Source organism: Diabrotica virgifera, chromosome 5, assembly GCF_917563875.1.
Source record: "Diabrotica virgifera virgifera chromosome 5, PGI_DIABVI_V3a".
In the NCBI taxonomy this organism is placed as follows: Eukaryota; Metazoa; Arthropoda; class Insecta; order Coleoptera; family Chrysomelidae; genus Diabrotica; species Diabrotica virgifera.
The window spans coordinates 22,542,229-22,562,827 of NC_065447.1; the positions used below are offsets into that span (position 1 = coordinate 22,542,229).

General features: G+C 32.1%; 1 protein-coding gene across 1 annotated transcript in view; it reads left to right on the forward strand.

The window, feature by feature from the left end:
* The window catches only part of LOC114332988 (protogenin A-like), a 470,567-nt gene that overhangs the window by 437,543 nt on the left and 12,425 nt on the right, over positions 1-20,599 (forward strand). Inside the window, exons 11-14 of the mRNA XM_050651312.1 lie at positions 3,861-4,167; positions 10,518-10,648; positions 11,704-12,099; positions 15,979-16,259. Coding sequence (XP_050507269.1) covers positions 3,861-4,167; positions 10,518-10,648; positions 11,704-12,099; positions 15,979-16,259 — 1,115 coding nt within the window. The remainder of the gene's footprint in view (positions 1-3,860; positions 4,168-10,517; positions 10,649-11,703; positions 12,100-15,978; positions 16,260-20,599) is intronic.

Consider the following 20,599-nt stretch of genomic DNA (forward strand, 5'->3'; position numbering starts at 1 on the left):
GTAATTTTTCTAATATTTTATAGCCTAATTCTTTAACAATATCACTGTAATAATATTGTTGCTAAACAGGTAAATTTTCATTGTATACTGGGTGTACAAATCAAACTATGTTTTTTTCTCAAAGTTCGCAACACCCTGTGGAATATTCTAGCATTTATAAAATACTGAAATTAAAACCCAACTATAGCCTCAGGTTTTTACCTATATATAACAAAGTTAGGTACTTTAACAACTAGCCATGTTCTTCATTAGTACAGAGTGTTTCTAAATAAGTGCGACAAATTTTAAGGAGTAATTTTGCATTAAAAAATAATGACAGTTGGCTTTATAATCGTATGTCCGCAAATGCTTCGTTTCCGAGATACGGGATGTCGAGTTTTTTCTTACAAACTGGCGATTTATTTGTTGCTTTAAAACCGGTTTGAGATAAGTAAATGAAAGGTGAGATATAAGACGTAGTTATTACACATTTTTTGACATACAATTACGAATTTTATATTTACCAGTGGCGTGCATACGGGTAATATGATCGGTCATATTACCCGTATGCGCGCCAATGGTGAACATAAAATTCTTAATTGCCTGTCAAAAAATGCGCAATAATTGGGAACTTGCACATTTTTTTTTTGTTACATAATAATGTTCAGTTTTGTTTAAAAATGAGATTTCCAAAACTTCACGCTTCAGAAACTCGTAATAACTTAGAAATACATATTTAAAGTCTTCTGCGGTATAAAATAGTTCATAGGACCCGTGACGTCACATAGTTTTACATTAGTTATTATTATGGTTATATTTCGCTGTGTCTAGGTACACTCTAACGTGTACGCAAATAAAAAAGTTAGGTACACGCGAATTAAACTTGATCAAGCTTGATCAAGCCAGTGACTTCATTATTTAACGTGCGCAGTGACTGTATATTTTGGTACATTATATTTTGATATGTTTAGTGTTTGTTTGATAGAAAAATACTTGTTAAGGGAAGGGAAGCAGAACTATTTAGATGTTTCAAACTTAATTGTAATAAATCAATGTATATATAAAAGTATATATTTAGGTTAGCCAAATAAATATATGTATTTAGTTGATATGACACGTACAAAATATTGCTAAAATAATTTTTATACGTAAGTTAATTATTATAATCAACTATTCTAAATGGGAAATAAGCCACAATTTAACTAAAAAAATGATTTTATTAACGTTTCGACGTCCAAATCGGATGTCATTGTCAAAATACAAAAATTAGTCAGATTAAATAAATTATTAGAAAAATTTTTTACTAAGCAACACCATTTTTGTTTAATTTAATAATATTTTGTATTTTGACAACGACGTCCGATTTAGACGTCGAAACATTAATAAAATCATTTTTTGGTTAAATTGTGGCTTAGTTCCCATTTAGAATAGTTGATTACAAAAATGCCACAAGGATAATAGCTTCAGAACAAGTTAATTATTATTGTGAAAGCTTTAGGTCTTCTTTTTATTTTAATCTTTTACGGTAGTACATACTATTTCATTTATAACTAAAAAAAATATATATTAATTTATAGTCTCTTATCTTTTTCGTACTGTTTTAAAATGTTCTTAAACCCATTAATAGAACTAAATAATTGTCCACACTCCGTAGTTAATTTAAAAACAAACACTAAACAAATAAAAAATAAGAAATCACTGACACTCTAACTTTTTTATTTGCGTACTCGGTAACGTACACCTAGACACAACCTTATATTTAGGTATATTCTTCTTCTCCTTCTTTAGTTTATTGGCCTCCACCTACTTGGGTATTTGGCAAGCTCGTCGTCGTGGAATAAGTCAAAAATATTTATATTTTAATGACATTTATCGTATGTCATTGTAATAATACATACCAGTTTGTTAAAATTGTAGTTTTATACTGTTTTTGAAGGAAAGGAACGAAGGTTTACTATTGAAAATAAAACCATTTTGTAAAAGTACGAATTTTTCTATGAATAGTTCAAACGACGTAACACTTGTAACGTCACATAAATGTATTTTCTACTGACGTTTATAACGTCTAATTTAAAATTCTGTTTACTTTATTGGAAAAATGTAAATGTAAAACCAAGTGACGTCACGAAGCGTTTTGGACCACCCGTTTTAATTTGAATTTTTAATCGTCTTTAGGGGCCAAACGAAAGACAAACAAAACTTTTTTTATCTTTGATACATGTTTTAAATTATGTTGTGTTGTGATTTATAACATTTTTTTCGAATTTAAAAATTTATGCAAGTTCCCTATTGCGTCTTAAAACCCACCAAATTTCATTTGCTTATCTTGACCGGTTTTAAAGCAATAAATAAATCGTCAGTTTGTAAGAAAAAATTCAACATCCCGTATCTCGGAAACGAAGCATTTGCGGTTATAAAACAAACTGTCATTATTTTTTAATGCAGAATTACCCTTAAATTTTGTCGCACTTATTTAGAAACACTCTGTACTAATGAAGAACATTGCTAGTTGTTAAAGTACCTAACTTTTGTATTATGTAACATAAGCGAATGAATCAAAAAAGAGAATGAATGTTAAGAAAACCTGAGGCTATAGTTGGGTTTTAATTTCAGTGTTTTATAAATGCTAGAATATTCCACGGGGTGTTGCGACTTTTGAGAAAAAAACACAGTATGATTCGTACACCCGGTATACAATGAAAATTTACATGTTTAGCAACAATATTATTACAGTGATAATGTCAAAGAATAATGCTATGACATATTAAAAAAAAATACTTAAATCGGACAACAGGTTTCGGAGATAGATACGAGACATCAAAAATTATCCATTTTTTGGGTGCCCGTTTTCTCTGACGCGCGGTGTAGTTATTTGCGATTGAAATGTTCATTTTTCAACAAAAAAAAAACAAGCTTTTAGACTGTTTTTCGCAAATAACTCAAAAAGTAAGTATTTTACCGAAAAAATCTTTCCTAAAGTAGAAGTCACAGTTAGAATGCAGTGCAGGTAGCATAGAGCCATGTATTTCTTATCGAACAACGGCTGACCACGTTGCCGGTTTGCCCCGAGCGGTGCATTAGGACCGGATTTAAGAATCATAGCACTGGAATATACGCTCAGAGCTTTGCTGGTGTCGCTCCTAGCGGATTACTAATTTCACCGGTAATTTTTAAATTTATTAATTGTTATCGCTTAATATTTACAACGCAAAAAAGTAATTAAATTGTAATCGATTTTTTAAAGATTTTGCTAATCATTTTAACGTTCTATTAATGAAATATTAATTTCTTACTTCGGATACTTTCACAATTATCGTGTAGATGGCGCTTAGATTAATTTATAATTACATATTACGAAATATTAAAAAAAACTTAAATTCAATATTTAAAACGTAAGTATATTTAAGGTAAAAATATACACCACAGCTTTGACCAACTAATATTATTTCCTATTAATGTTTTAAATTAATCACTTTGACATTTATGTCAAATTTCCAGTAAAAGCTTACAGACTTGTCACTACTGGCGCTCGCGAATTTTTAATTATCCCCTCTACCTACGAGCTCATAGCGTATACGCGCATACAACAATTGCCTACGGTTGTATACACGCACCTACCACTGTGCCGACATGAATGGCATCCATGCGCGCCGTAAGACTAACACTGCATTTTAACTCTGGCTTTTACTATAGCAATAATATAGCTATTATATTTTTCAAAAAAAATATAGCTATCTAGAAGCTGTTTGTTTGAATTTCATAGCAAACTTCTTCATTTTAGTGAAAACTTCACCATAATTGGCGTCTACTATAGTTAAAATGAAATATTTTCTTTTAGTTAAATACTCCTTATATTGATACATTATTAAACTCTGTTTTAGACCTAATTCCTGGTGTAGAGTACAATTTCCGCGTAGTTTCCACGAACAAAGACGACAAAGAAACTAGCCCGTGGACACCATACATAATTCCCGATCCAACAAATAGTACAAACGTCAATGGATTGGAAACGAACACGACCAGTGAACTGACGCCTTTACCTCCGTCGCAGATTAGGGCCGTAGCCCAGTCGCCGTTTTCTGTCAAGCTTAGATGGAACAACGCGGATAAAAGTACAAAGTATTATATGATTTGTTATGTAGCAAACGGAGAAAGCAGTGCGTGTGAAGACAAGAGGCTGTTGAAAAGGTAAAGTTTGTTTAGCAGTAAATGGTTGACTTCAGTTAGTGCGGTCGTAAATATTATTAAATTTATCTGACTTGGCCCATTGTTAAGACCGGTCCGGAGCGATAAGCAAACGAGGTAGACAGAGTTGGTCTTTTGACAATTAACACTGACTAGACGGTACTCCTATAATAAAGCAAAGGATCCACAAAAGTTACAATAAGTACGACAACAAAAACAAACAAAAACGGATGTAAAATATATTGCTTTGCCTTATATACCCGAAATTAATGTTTTCAAATGAGTTTAATCTGCGTGACGTGCATAATCTCCATGACGAGCTGCCCGAATTTTTTTTATTCTAAAGTTTATAGGGGGTCAGTAGTAGTATAAATTTAAAATCGCGACTAAATTCCACCGTTCCGTCAACCGCCATCTTGATTTTAACGGATCGTTTTAAACAGTCGTTTTTGCTTAAGAGCATACAGTAGCGATCAACAGGTAGCAACAAACGCGGTCCAAGATTGCGGCTGTAATTTTGAATATTTTTTTCGAGATATTTGGCACACATATTCGTAATATAATAAAGAATGGCGGTACAGAGCCCAATTTGAAAAATATATTAATATGTGGAAATTACTCTGTAATTAAATACAATATTAAAAAAAAGAGCCTGTACCGCCATTAAGAAGAACAAAAAAATACACTTTCTTCAAATAAACTTTTTTATCCGATCCCTAGATTTTGTGTCATTTTGGAACTACTAATGAAATAAAATATTTTAGTAGTTCTCTTTAGTAGCAACCTCTTGTTCTTCTTAATGGCGGTACAGGCTTGTTTTTTTAATATTGTATTTAATTACAGAGTAATTTCCACATATTAATATATTTTTCAAATTGGGCTCTGTACCGCCATTTTTTATTATATTACGAATACGTGTGCCGAATATCTCGAAAAAATATTTAAAATTAGAGCCGCAATCTTGGAACGCGTTTTCGCTACCTGTTGATCGCTACTGTTTCCTCTTAATATCCCATCATTTTCAACTTTTCGACAAGATGGTACGAACTTAAATTGTTGCAATTGCGATTTCCTATAATTTCTTCCTTGCAAATTTTTTCGTGCGGTCGATATTCTCGGAGTTTAGGGGAAAATAGTGACTAAGTATAATTATTGAATTATCTTATTTATTATTAACTTTAAAATCTCAAATTTTTTGTATTTATTGTCGATTCTTTTCATTCTAGACCTCACTAAATGATTCAAAGACCTCACTAAACGATTCAAAGCAAACTTTTTATTCATACAGGTCATACATTTGCTGGTCATCTGTCTTAATGCAGATTATACAAACAGATTCATCCATACTGAATTTGAAAAGACAAAATCAAATTAGTAATTCTTTTATACTTTTATCATGAGTAAAAATTAAATTTGCCTGTGAAAAATAAACGAAATTATTATTTTTTAATATTGTACTAAAATATTAGATTTTAGTTGTTGCTATAATATATAAGTATCTTTTATATAGATTAAAAAAATCCTACAACTTTCTCAAAATATTGTACATGTCTTATTAACCCATTTATGCCCACAACTATTTTGTCAAATATATCAATGATTTTCTCAAGAATGTAATAAAATATAAAATGTATTGAAAAATTACTAAAAAAATTTTCAAAAACTGATTTTCGAAAAACATGCTGGGTCGTTAACGACCCGTTGGGCACATAGGGGTACAAAATAAAAATAATAACTTATGCAATTACATTTTATTTTTAAAACAATGAAGCAGGTATAGGTTAATCATATTGCTTAAGGATTAAAATAGTTTGTATGATAATTTTTGAAGAATTTATCGTGGAGTGGTTCACATCTATCGCATGCTTTTGTAGTTTTATTTGAACATACACGACATCTTCTTTGAGCACCAGTAATAATTAGATGTTGTGTTGATGGGGATGGAGCAGGAATTATTGCAATATTTTGAGGTCCAGTAGAACCCATAGAACGACTTTCCATAATTAGACAATAATGTACCTACGAACTATATGTCTTCTAAATTCTAAGTTGTCATTTTTATATCCAAAGTGTCGTGCTAGTGTCTAAGCATTAGTTACCCAAACATCCAGCACCCATATCCATATTGGAAAGTACCATTTTTTGCCACGCATTTTTATTGTTAGTTCAAAATGTTGTTGTCCATCAAGTCGACTCCGCTCATAAATTTGTTGTATTGCGAAATTACAAATGGTTGATCTATTTGAATTTTTAGTTTTTCTTTTGTTGAATATCCGCTTGCTTTTTGGATTGGCTCAGTTCCATATTCATTAGATAACATGTTGATACAACAGTTGTAGCAGTGGCGACGCGTGACTTTTTCTAAAGTGTTACCAAAACCAGATGCAAAAAATCTTATTTAAAAAAATGAAGCAGGGTGGTTCATCTTAGTCGCCTCGGTCTCTGTACGGAAAACCACTTGATATTTTAAAAAAATTTCTTCACAGAAATATACAGGGCCTTTAATACTACAACCTAAAAATAATGTGAATTATACAGGGTGTTGCAAAAAAGAGTGGTATATCAAAGTTATATTTTTTCTTATGGAATGCCCTATATCTGATGACATTATTGAATTGACCTTAAAAAATAAGCTATACTTTCATAAGGGTTCCCTATACCTAAATACAGGGTAAAAAATAAATATCTACGAATCTAAGAAGCAGTAACAAACTATTTCTTGGATCTTAGTAATAGACTATTTAGCATACTTAAACAGATGCTTATTGCAACAAAATTTCTTACAGGGTGGTCAAAATATGAGATTGTTCTATTAACAAATTCAAGCTGTAATAACTTACTTATTTTAAATGGAACACCCTATATCTTACTAGTCTATCGCGTAGAAAATTTTCTTAGCTTTCAATTTGTATTCCTATACCTATTCCTACCGGCTTCCTATACCTATCTTTTTACAGGGTGGTCAAAATATTAGATTGTTCTATTAACAAATTCAAGCTGTAATAACTTACTTATTTTAAATGGAACACCCTGTAGCTTACTAGTCTATCGAGTAGAAAGTTTACTTAGCTTTCAATTCTTATTAGGGTTTCCTATACCTATCTCCCTTCATTTTTTAAATATTTTAAGATTTCCTAATTTGTAAGCTTTAAAAATTAGAATTACATAAGTACCTATTTCGTGTTTATGTACAACACACCACCAACACCGGCAATATACTTAGACAAGATACTGTCATTAATAATAAAATGTTCATTGTTATCATGTAATCACACATAGTGTTGTATTATTTTAGTTGATTTTGGCCTACATTTGAAATTGAATAATATGTTTATTTTAAACTGTATACCCTATATTAGATGCCGTATTCTGGAAGATATTTAAATTATATTTCATTCCGTATAAGTATTTTCCATATCTTAACCCAACGGTTATTAAGTAAATTTAAGAACGCCACTTTTTGTTTGAATCTTTAAATCGCAATTACAAACAATTAAATGCAATGGCTACTTTGACGAAAACGAGATTATTGTACAAAAATATGTAAAAATGGGTATTTACAGAATAACATGGGAATTTATATTTACAGAATAACATGTGCATTGAGAATGTTACATGGAATTGAAGAGATTTTAAATATATTCCATTATAAAGAATAGAATATCGAGTATGTCATTTAAAATAAGAACACTCTGTGTGATTAAATGATAAAAATGTGAATTTTATTAATGAAACTATCTTGCCTAAGATATCTAAGTATATTGCCGGTGTTGGTGATGTGTTGTACATAACCACGACATAGGTACTTAATTCTAATTTTTAAAGCTTACAAATTAGGAAATCTTTAAATATTTAAAAAATGAAGCTAGATAGGTATAGGAAACCCTAATAAGAATTGAAAGCTAAGTAAATTTTCTACTCGATAGACTAGTAAGATACAGGATGTTCCATTTAAAATAAGTAAGTTATTACAGCTTGAATTTGTTAATAGAACAATCTAATATTTTGACCACCCTGTAAAAAGATAGGTATAGGAAACCCTAATACAAATTGAAAGCTAAGTAAATTTTCTACGCGATAGACTAGTAAGATACAGGGTGTTCCATTTAAAATAAATAAGTTATTACAGCTTGAATTTGTTAATAGAACAATCTCATATTTTGACCACCCTGTAAAAAATTTTGTTGCAATAAGCATCTGTTTAAGTATGCTAAATAGTCTTTTATTAAGATCCAAGAAAGAATTTGTTACTGCTTCTTAGATCCGTAGATATTTATTTTTTTCTAAAACCTTACATTTCTATAAAAATCGAAATAAATCAAAACACCCTGTATTTAGGTATAGGGAACCCTTATGAAAGTATAGCTTATTTTTTAAGGTCAATTCAATAATATCAGATATAGGGCATTCCATAAGAAAAAATATAACTTTGATATACCACTCTTTTTTGGAACACCCTGTATAATTCACATTATTTTTAGGTTGTAGTATTAAAGGCCCTGTATATTTCTGTGAAGAAAATTTTTTAAAATATCAAGTGGTTTTCCGTACAGAGACCGAGGCGAATAAGATGAACCACCCTGTATACATATAGCTTCAATAATATCATTTTGTATATCACTTGAAACTCTCAAAAAAACAGTTGATGTTTCTAGATGTTGGCAAAATTTTTGATTTTTTTTTGGCAATTAATGTTAACAATTCCCTGTAATTGCCTCGAATGTCAGAGCCGTCGCCCTCAAAATGACCACGAAACGCTAATTCTTGTTCGGCCAAAAAATATACGGTACATATCTATTATAAGTGAGATAAGGATATACGAGTACTTATCTATTTTTTTAACAAACTCATTATGTTTAGCAATATTTGCTTTAAATGCTTGGTTAAGAGAACTTTTGATTCTTGTTTTGCCAAACTGAATCAAATTGGGTATACATCTTACATGTAGGTAACGGAGAAATTTCATGTCTCTTTTTTAAAACTCTAAAACTATTTAAATCGTGAACCTCGTCCACCCATTTTTCTGTAAAAACCAGAAGACATGGCCAACAATACAGTCTGTGTTTCTTGCAACCACATAACCAAGGATTTTCACTGTACCAACTAAATTTAAAATATCGAGCTAATTTTTTTAATTCCTTTTTTAAATTGTTTAAAATAGGTCTTTCATTTTCAATAATCTCATTTTATTTTTCAATCAGAATTACTTTTCAAGTAGTTGATCGATTACGCAGCGACACTCATCCATGGTGAACTGCACGCACACTTTTTATTATAGGTACTGTTAGCAAATTTAAATCTGGTAACAGCCCTACTGATATACACAGCGCGCTTACGCCCATCGCTCCTTCAAAATTTTCACTAGCCGGTCCCGAGCCGCCCGAGCGACAGCGAGATAACCATTCATTGTCACCACAAATGAGACTGGTAACAGAATATAATAAAGTGCAACTGAGTCACATAAACTCGCCAATATTTTCGTGTGTCTGGCTATTTACTGAATTAGGTACTATTAACACATAATATAATAATATATTTCTATTGGTAAAAATAAAATAAAATAATAAATGGAATTATTCATCGTCATAAAATACATATTTATTTGCAAGATTTTTAACTGTTACCAATGGTAACAGTGGTTACATGGACGCTTCGCCAGTGAGTTGTAGACGTAAACCGTATATACCAATAAAAAGAACCGATTTCTTTGGTCCATAAGGCATCAAAACATTTTTGTTGTGAAATTCTGACTTAAGCCATTTATCCCAAACATCAGAGATATAGGTCATAATATTTCATCCGGTATAGTCTCGCCATTCTCAATTTTTTCTATTTCCTCCAGAATTTCTGCAGTAGATAATGGTTTCCTTTTAAAAAAACCATTTTCTCATTATGATATGTCATGTGCCCAACGGGTCGTTAACGACCCATCAAAATATAATATTATATTTATGACATGTATCAAATTATTTTCATACTTGTAATATTATAATGTGTTAATACAACTTATGTTTAATTATATAAAATGAATTTAAATAATAAAATAATTTATTTAAATGTACTTACAAATGTTTGAATGAAGCCATGCTGCGAACGTTATTCAAGTTCTATTTTCACGTAACTACGAGCGAAATAAACGGTTTGCCCTAAATAAATTGCTTACTTGCATAGTTAGGAATGACCGTGTAAACAAACGGCGACTGGTAAATTCGACATATTTTCTTGACTCATATTTTTGATAGTTGGGTCGTTAACGACCCGTTGGGCATAAATGGGTGTGTTAACTTTATAAGGCATAAACATTACTAACTGTTTTTTTTATAATGTACTATCATACTTTTGTTCTGTTTTAGTTTTCCTAATAAGCTGCAAGTGAGAAAACTTAAACCTAATACTATTTATGAGTTCAGGGTAAGAGCTCATAATGCTGATGGTACACCAGGAATTTTTTCTGACCCCGTTCGTGTTAAGACTTGGGCTGATGGTGAGTACGTTTATTACGAATTATTTCGTCTCTGGCTAACTATAGAGTGAAAAGGTACGCCTTAAAAATCGCAATTTTTTGTGTACTTAGTTAAAAAAATAAAAAAAGCTAAAATTGTATTAAATAATAAAAAAAAAATAGAATATCTAACATTTTTAGCTCAAAAGTCGATAAAACTACGCAGTTATCTTAATCATAACAAATGCAGGCAAAAAATAATAAATATCAATGACTTTTACTAGTAAACTGTATAAAAATATATAATATTGTTTTAAAATTTCCAAAATGTATACATCTTCCAAAATAATATGGTGGATATGCGCACAAAGTTAAATTGTGTGTATGTGCTACATTGTTGCAATTTTTAAAGGATTCAAAAAAATCGTAAAAATCATTAATATTAATAAATAGATTAATAAAAAACATAAAAAAGATGTTTTATAGTAAATTTTTGTGGAGATAGACTTAACCTAACGTAAACCTGGTAACAATGCAGTGTTTTTTTTAAAGTAGTCAAAAATATCAAATATTAGAATCTTCTTTTTTCACTACCCTGTCCCATTATCGATTATCGAACATTGGCGATCATATTAGCGATGATAACTTTGTTTACGGTAACTCGAAACACATTAGCGGTGGTCTCTTGATACCACTCTCGAAGATTTCGGAGCCATGATGTTCTTCTTAGGCCTGAGCCTCTTCGTTCGGCGATCTTGTCCTGTATTATGAGGTGTGAAAGATTATATCTCTCTGAATGTCTCATTATATGGCCGCAATATCGTATCTTTCGATTTTTTATTATTTTTGTTACTTCTGTGCTCTTTTTGTTCTGAAGCTATTTCCTTGTGGCATTTTTATAATTAACTATTTAGATGGGAAATAAGCTACAATTAAATTGAAAAAAAAAATTTATTAAAGTTTCGATGTCCAAATCGGGTGTGGATGAATCATTAACATTTCTTTATATCAAATTAATTAAATCGATAATTTGTTGTTCGTTGATTCAATAAAAATTATCACTTATGTTGAATGTAATGAGTTATTCTTATTTTTAGTTCCTTCTCCCGTTACCGACCTAAAGTACAAAGTTCTAAACGAAACCACTGTGTACTTGCAGTGGCACAAGCCTAAAGAGTCCGGCATCAAGATTGACAAGTACATCATCTCGTACACCCCAGACATCAACTGGCCTGTGGAGAAGTGGATAAATGTCACAGTATCAACCAAAGATCAAACTGGCCGTATGTATCAACAATGTAAGGAGCTACCGGACGATAACGTTTGTATGGTGTTGGGAAATTTGCACTACGAGACACGGTACACGATTTTAGTAAGAGCGGTATCGGATATCGGGCTCGGTAAACCTGCTTTGCCGCTAGATGTCACTACTAGTATGAAGGTCGCTCAACCGGAGGTCTCTACGACGGATGTGAAGTACGACCAGAAAGTTGGTGAGTGAAGATTTTACTTAACCCTTAACCAGTGACATGCGGTATGCCATACCGCGCCGAAAATATATTTTGTTGTAAAACTGTTTTATAAAAGCTTCCTAGAACACCATCAAGTGGTGTGTAATTGTACCTGCTCTCAACTTCTGCAGTTTTAGTATGGTTTTAGTCTTTGAGCTACGTTGACATACAATTTTCTTGCGGTATCACGTACCGCGTGTCACTGTTTACGTTTCTATAGTTAAAAGCAGTCCGGAGTCCAGTGTGTTCTTTCGCTATTCTGCCGTGCTAAGCCCAAAGGCGGTAACTGATTTTTTTTATCGAAAATGACATTTTTGTATTTCTAGGTAGGTTTCATTATATTATAATGCTTCTACAACTCCAAAGACTTTGTAAATATATTCTAGATACCCATTATAATAGTTCAACAACTCTAAGGACTTGATAAAAATATTCTAAATACCTATAATCTACGTAGAAATACAACAATCTCATTTTCGATAAAAAATCAGTTACCGCCTTTGGGCTTAGCACGGCAGTATTAGTATGGCAGAAAGTTTATCCAGTTGTTATGCTTTCAGCATCGTTTTACTATTTTTTAGTTACAAATACTCAAGACAGTTTATAAAGGAATTTGTAAGAACCTCCTCCATCTTTTTAATATCATGATGCGTTCATAATTTTCCTGAAAAAATAAAGTTTATTTTATTTGGAGCAATACTTTTGTTCCGTGGGGTTCACGGAAACACATAAATAAAATAATATTAATAAATCGCAAATAACTGTCAATCATAAATTTATTTATTTTTGGTAAAAAAGGCGTGCTTTGTTTATATCTCGTAAGGGTTTGTTATTCTTTTGCACAGCGAGGGTTTATGACGGACCGACGCCTGCTGGGTTGTGTGAACCGGCTGGAGGCCGTGTATCGACTGAACTAGACCACAAACACTAATCTGTCATTATGTGGTTCTACCATATGGCCAGACAGGCGACAATTTATTAGATCTGGCGTTTTAAAAACTGAAAACATTTCTATGGGTTTTAAGAAGTTGACATAAAGAGGGTGGCTAATCTGGTACCGTAATCTATTATGGAATTTGTGTTTCCCATGAAAAAGCCATTAATTTTATACATTCTGGTTTTGTATATTAGGAGCGAAACACATCTGAATTTTAAATAACCCATATTATTTCGTTTAGAAAGGAAAGTTAATATTTAAAATTAGAAATTAAAAAAATTGTAAAATAGTAGTTGAAGCGTGTAGTGCAGTCATTGAAGCGTAAAATAGGTTTTTACCTCCGAAATTTTTTACTATGAACCGATTTACGTGAGATTTTGGAATTAGGCTTATCTTACCCTTAACTTCAAAAGTGATATTGACCCGAATTCCGTTTTTTATTTTTAAGGGGTGAAAACAACCCCTTAATGGAAAAATTGACATTGAGTCCCATTTTATCGCCAGAAAACGTGTTTAATAATAAAGAGTGACATTGTGAAGTGTTTTCTAACACAATAACCTCATGTTAAACTCATTTTCATCCCATTGAAAACCGTACAACCCTTGCAAACAGCCCCTAAATTGAAAAAAAAATTACAAAAAATTAATTTAGTATGACATAAAAAGATTTAAATATTTAAATATTGAGTTGGCATGGGACAAATACAAAAACTTAACTTTTTTTTGGAAAAAAAAAGTTAAGTTTTTGTATTTGTCCCATGCCAACTCAAAATTTCTCCTAAATCAAAGAAGAAAAAGAACATTGTGTATTGATAGACAGTTGCCCCCTTAGACAAGGAAAGAGAGGTTGCAGCGTGAAATTTTTTTATCTTGTCATGTTTGTCCCACACCAACCAAAATTTCTAGTTAACTAAAGAAGAAGAAGAAAAAGATGAAGAAGAAGAAGAAACAAATTGTACAATGTACTAACTCCAAATTGTAAGTGAATAAGGGATTTTTCCCTTGTTCCGAGACGATGAGCTGGCCAAATACCCAAGTAGGTGGAGGCCAATAAACTGAAGAAGAAGAAGAAGAAGAAGAAGATTTAAATATAGAGTAAAAATGATATTTTACGTTCTTTATCTTACTTATCATATTGTTAACCCATTTTCAACCCTTAAAAACAACCACTAAATAGAAAAATTTACAAAAAATTAATTTGGTTTGACAAGAAGACTTAAATATAGAGTAAATAATATTTTACGTTCTCTATCTTAATTATTTAATTGTTAACCCCTTTCAATGTCTATGCAATTAAAAAAAAACCCTTTCAACCCTTAAAATCAACCCATCGATTAAAAATTGTATAAAAAATTTTTTTGATAAACTAAAAGAGATTTAAATATCGTTCCACGTTCTCGAAAAAGCTATGCTGGAAAATCATATGCTCAAGTTCTTTAACCCTTAAAACTACCCCTAAATTAAAATATTAAATATGTATGATTGTATCATTAAATATGTATGATATGTATGAACTTATAAAAAACCATTTTGAAGGTAATTAAAAGAGCTATAACTTTTTTCTTTATAATATGTAGTGAAAAACCTTTTATTTTGAAACGGTGAAGGGTTAAAGGGCTCGAGAGAGACTGTGGTTGCGCTACCGCGCGCTCTTTAATCTATCATATCTTCGTCAATTTTTGTGCGAGAGGAAAAACAAACAAACCAAATTTTTTGTCAAAAAAAACTATTCTTTTTATTATTACACTTTTTTACTCATCTTTCATTATTTTTGAGATATTATGAAAAGGCGGTTTTTTTTTAAATTCGAAAATTTTTTTCTCTTAAAATCGTGATTTTTCAATGTGTTTTAAAGCAGCGGAACTGCTAGAATCCATCAAACTCTTTATATTAAAGTTGATTCTTAGACGGAATACCATTAATTTTAATTTTGGTGGAAATGGCACATGAAATCTATTGATTTAAAAAAAACATCAGATATTCCTCATTTTACCTACAAAAGACTTTTAACAGTGCTCATTTTAAAGCTTATTTTAAGCACTATAAAATCCTTTCTCATTAACATCAAAGAATACAGCACCCAACTGTGCTGTATTCTTTGTTGGGTGCTGTATTCTTTGTTAGCATGCATAAAATTTATGCGCTCTCCGCTAGATGGCATTGAATACATCGATTAAATTTCACACAAAATAAAAAACGGCTTTGATCTTCAATATCTCGCTTAATGTTGCACTTAGAACACTCTTTAAAAAACCAATTTGTTCATTTTTTACCTGCTACAATTTTGTTCCGTATAATATTACCGTTAAAATGCATATTTTTGGAAATATTTGCAAAAAACTGTTGAAAATCGAGAGAAAATTCCGAATTTTCAATTGCCAATAACTTGAAAAGTATTGGGTTTTTGAAAAAACTTTATACAACATTAAATGTTGTAAACAAATTTTGTTGCTTAAAATTAGGTCTTCTATCTATATCTGAGGTTATTTTGAACAAAAAAAATTCCACCACCGAAAAGGGGTGGCAACCACCCCCAGGGTGAAAACGGAGTTCGGGTCAATATCACTTTTGAAGTTAAGGGTAGGATAAGCCTAATTCCAAAATTTCATGTAAATCGGTTCATAGTAAAAAATTTCTGAGCTAAAAAGCTTCAATGACTGCACTAGTGTCGCCACACTTTATTCTACGTAAGTGTGTAGAATTATTTCACAGTTGATGTAAAAAACAAATGCAGTGATATAAGACAAATTCATATTAAAAACAAAGAAGAATAGGCAACGGTATGACATACCGCATGCCACTACGTCCTGAAACATCCACGTCAGTAGTTAAGGGTTAAATACGGAATTTTAGTATACAAGTGGAATGTACTCTACATTATCTGCATTCAAATGGTTTTGTAAATTAAGTTATTGTATTTACAGGTATTATAATCGGTACGATAATAGCCCTACTATGCATAGTCTGCTGCATGGCTTACATTCTAGTCCGCCGGCGATGCGTCAAACGGAGAGCTTTAGCTAGATCCAGGATGGCACCTTCCAACAATTACTATCCCGCGGTTGCGCATTACGCATCCGAAGTGGGAGCTGTCCAGGTCCGATTAGAGGAACTGTGCGACGCTGAAGAGCAAGAAAGTCAGTTTTTGGTATCCGAAGGGACGACTAACATACCTCCTGCGCAAACAGATCATCTTGATACAAAGGTAAGAATTTTTATTTATATGATGGATAATTAAATATAATTTTGTGGAAAAAGAATAGAACTGCTGATAGAAGTTTGTTTAATTAGAAATTATTCGAATGCAAGTCACAAAGAAATAAAACAGCAGTGCCTCTATCCTCTCTATCTTGAGCAATCTCGATTCAATTCTCCACGCTCATAGCTTTAAGGTCTCCTGCTATATTTTCTCGCTACCAGAGTCGAGGGCGTCCACGTTGTCTTCCAGTTGGAACTTCTCCCATACCAGTGTTACTAGTCTTTGGTCAAAATGTCTTCTGAGGTGTTCTGCCCATTGGCGTCTTCTGGACTTTATTTCACTTATTATGTTGACGTCTGGATTAGGGGTCGACAAGACAAGAATTCTTGTCTTGACAACAACTTCTTGTCTTGTCTTGAGAAAAAATCAAGAAATTTAAAAAAATCTTGTCTTGACGTTTTCTTGACATCTTATATCTTGTCTTCGCTCAAGAAATTTCAAGATCTTGAAATTTCTTGATTACCCGGTCGAGTGATTCGACGGCTACCTTTTTATTGCGTTGCGTGCCAACACGGCCTCCACTGCCACTGGGGGAGCAGTTGTTTCCTGACGAACCCAAAATTGATGTGTAGTTGCATGCTTACAATAAGCATTTTGTATGTTTCTCACATATTCTAAGCTTAGCTGTCCAGAATTTCATAAAAATTGCTGAGCCAAATCGAAACAGTTTAGACATCGAAAAGGATTTTGATTATTTGGAGGATGAGATTGAAGTAAAAAATGCTATAAATGCTACTACTTTAGATTTTAACTCTCCTATAAGTAAAATTAAATACCTTGTAAGAAAAATCGAAAACTCAGGGCAATTGCAACTTAAACTTAACAGTGCTTGCGAGGCCATAAATTGTAAGATGACTATGCCAGAACTAGATGTGCCTACAAGATGGCATTCAACTTTCGAGATGCTAACATGGGGCTTAAGTGTAAAAAATGCTTAAAACTATATTTTGTGACAACCAAAATCTAAATAATTGGAAAATATTAGATAAGGAATAGTTCTGATCAGTAAATTTTGTTAGTATCTGAGAAGGTTTAAAACACTTTCTTCAATTCTTGAAGCGGAAAAATATTGCACACTCCCATTGGTGGTAATTGGAGTAAATTTACTTTTGGACAAACGGGAAATATGGGCTCATGAACTTAATAATAACATTGATAGAGACGCTACCGATGAGCAATTAACTTAGTGCATTCAAGCTGCAAGATATAAAATACTGAAACACTATAACAAAACTAATTGGATATACTGTATTGTTGTTATTTTGAATCCTCGCCATAAAGTAGAGGCATTTTCCTCTTCATCTTGGGAAAAGCTTCTATAATCAGAGGCAGTACAAAAATTTGAACAAATATTTAAAGCTAACTACTTTAATAAATCCCAGAATGATCTATAGAATCCAATACCAGAGCCAGTACTTATAGCCCGGGTGGTAGTGTCAAATTTAACCGGAGCATTTTAGCATGGCTCTTTTCTTTTTATTTAGTTAGGTGTTCCAAAGCTTATTAACAAATGATGTGTCAGCTGGCCCAAAACCGGGGATTTTAGTCAAGAAAAGGTAAAATGTGAAACTTGATGGAAAAACGCTACAACTTATAATATGTCAAATATTTATCTCCGTCACTTACGTGTATAATAGGGCTTTTCATTCAGTCATTTGTTTCGAGCTTCTGTCAAATGTCATATAATCCGTGTATATTAATATTACACACAGATTATACAACATATGACAGAAGCTCGAAACAAATGACAATCGATGAAAAGCCCTATTAGCCAAGAATACCTAGCTACTGGCTTTCACCCAGACGACTCGGGTTCAAATCCTGGACCTGAAAATCTTTTTTGTTCTTAAAATTGACATTTTGATTTGAAAATTAATTATTTTTTGATAATACCACGTTTTTATTAGGTTTGTTCTAGCAAGCAGTCAAACTGGTCAGAAACCGTCAGCAAACAGTTGGTCAGCGAGAAAACATATTACAGTCACCAGTGCTATCCCCTCTACTCGCGCTGGTCCACTATTCGCTGATGGTTTCAAACCGTTTGAAACTGATGCTAGAACAAACCTATTATTTATACGACACAATATAAAAAAGTCTGTTGTATGTCTTTTATAGAATCATAAATTATGCATTTGATCATATGATAATATCATACCTAATATTATTATGATTGAACTCCTTAATAAACGATGTTGTTGTACATAATCCCCTAAAGCTTCCTTAGTTAGTAACGACCAATCTAAGTGAAAAAGGGTGTTGCCCCCCCGACGTTCTTTTTTATTTTTTTGGACCCTAATTTTTCACTTTTCTATGACCAACCCCTTATTAATCTAAATATTTCCTTGTTCTCTATAACAGCGGTTCTCAACCTTTTTGAGTGATGTACCACCTACAGTTATCTTTATTATATTTTTGGTACCACCTAGGTATATTTTTAAATTGTATTATCAATACTTACTAAGTACTACTATTTTAATTTTTTCTGTGTTTTGTGTACCATCGCCAATAATGATAATATGTACCACCAGTGGTACATGTCACATTTACCACAGATTGAGAACCTCTGCTCTATAATATATAAAAATGAATGTTTGCCTGTATGCTCCTAATCGAATCGTAAACTAATGCATTTGATCATAATTCTGATGACCTCAAGCAGAGTTGTTGTACATGAAACCGGGAAGGTTCTGAGTTCTGTTCTGAGTTAATGCGACCAATCTAAGTAATTATTATTGACGCAGACACCACAAAAAAATATTGTTTATTAGAAATAAGTTTACGCAATATTTTTGAGTATTTTTTGGCTTTCTGGTAATGTTCAAGTACTTATTTAACTTTTAAACATTATTTTTTAGTTCTAAGGCGGTACGAAGTTTGCCGGGTCAGCTAGTTAATAAAAAAATATTCTTGAACTATGTAGTTTGGCAAAGACTAAAAAGTATAAATCATTAATTTATGAATTTTAGATTGTAAGAAAAAAGCGTCAGCTGAATATATTATATAATCAAATGCAAAGTTTACGATTCTATAAAAGACATACCGACAGACTTTTTTATATTGTGTCATATAAATAATAAAAACGTGGTATTATCAAAAAATAATTATTTTTCAAATCAAAATGTCAATTTTAAAAACAAAAAAGATTTTCAGGGACAGGATTTGAACCCGAGTCGTCTGGGTGAAAGCCAGTAGCTAGGTATTCTTGGCTATTATACACGTAAGTCACGGAGATACATATTTGACATATAAGTTGTAGCGTTTTTCCATCAAGTTTCACATTTTACCTTTTCTTGCCTAAAATCCCCGGTTTTGGGCCAGCTGACACATGATTTGTTAATAAGCTTTGGAACACCTAACTGAATAAAAAGAAAACAGCCATGCTAAAATGCTCCGGTTAAATTTGACACTACCTCCCGGGCTATTAGTCTGAAAAAAGAAGATAACGAATTTGATTTAGAGATTACTTACCTATTTAAGAAAGCTGATAATGATAACTTACAATCTTGGAAGTATGAAATTGAAAAATACTTAACTGAGCCTAGGTCAGAAGATTCTGAGAATATACATACTTGATTGGTGGAGAAGACACGAAAATATCTTCCCGTCATTATCGAAAATGGCCAAGGATTTTCTCGTAACGCCAGCAACATCTGTACCTGCGGAAGTGCTATTTTCAAGAGCAGCTTTAACAATAACAAAGCTAAGAAATCTGATGACTCCATAAGAAGTGTTATCTGTCTTAATTCATGGCTCAATTCCGATTTAAAAGTGGGCTAAATTTGTCATTTAAAATAAAATCTATAGTCGAGGAAATGAAGCTGGAAAAATGGCAAAACCTCGCAATTTTTTCGTCCAGCATCGATTTGTACAAAAATTTGGGATTATAGACTAAGAGCCGCTATAGGTGAAATTTCTTAATCATTTTAGGCACGATGGGACCCTATAACTTAAATAGTAGAACCTAAAAGAAAACGTTTGAACACTGTGCCGTCACTTTTCAGTGGCACATGCGTCGACAGTGGCGCATCAAACTTTCCACTTATGGACGGGATACATAAATTAAAAGTTACCCTCCCTTACTAACAGAATTAATTTTTTTTTTATTTTTTTAAGTTCTATGTGATTAACACATAGGATTCATCGTGATTTTAACCCACCACCCCCTTCCCCCTGCCCCCACCATCAAAAACTTCATTTTTCGTTTTTATTTTTTTTTGGTGGGATGCAATCAATTTTAAAATTTCAAAAAATTCACACGCATAGTTGAGGCTTTTATAAAACATGCC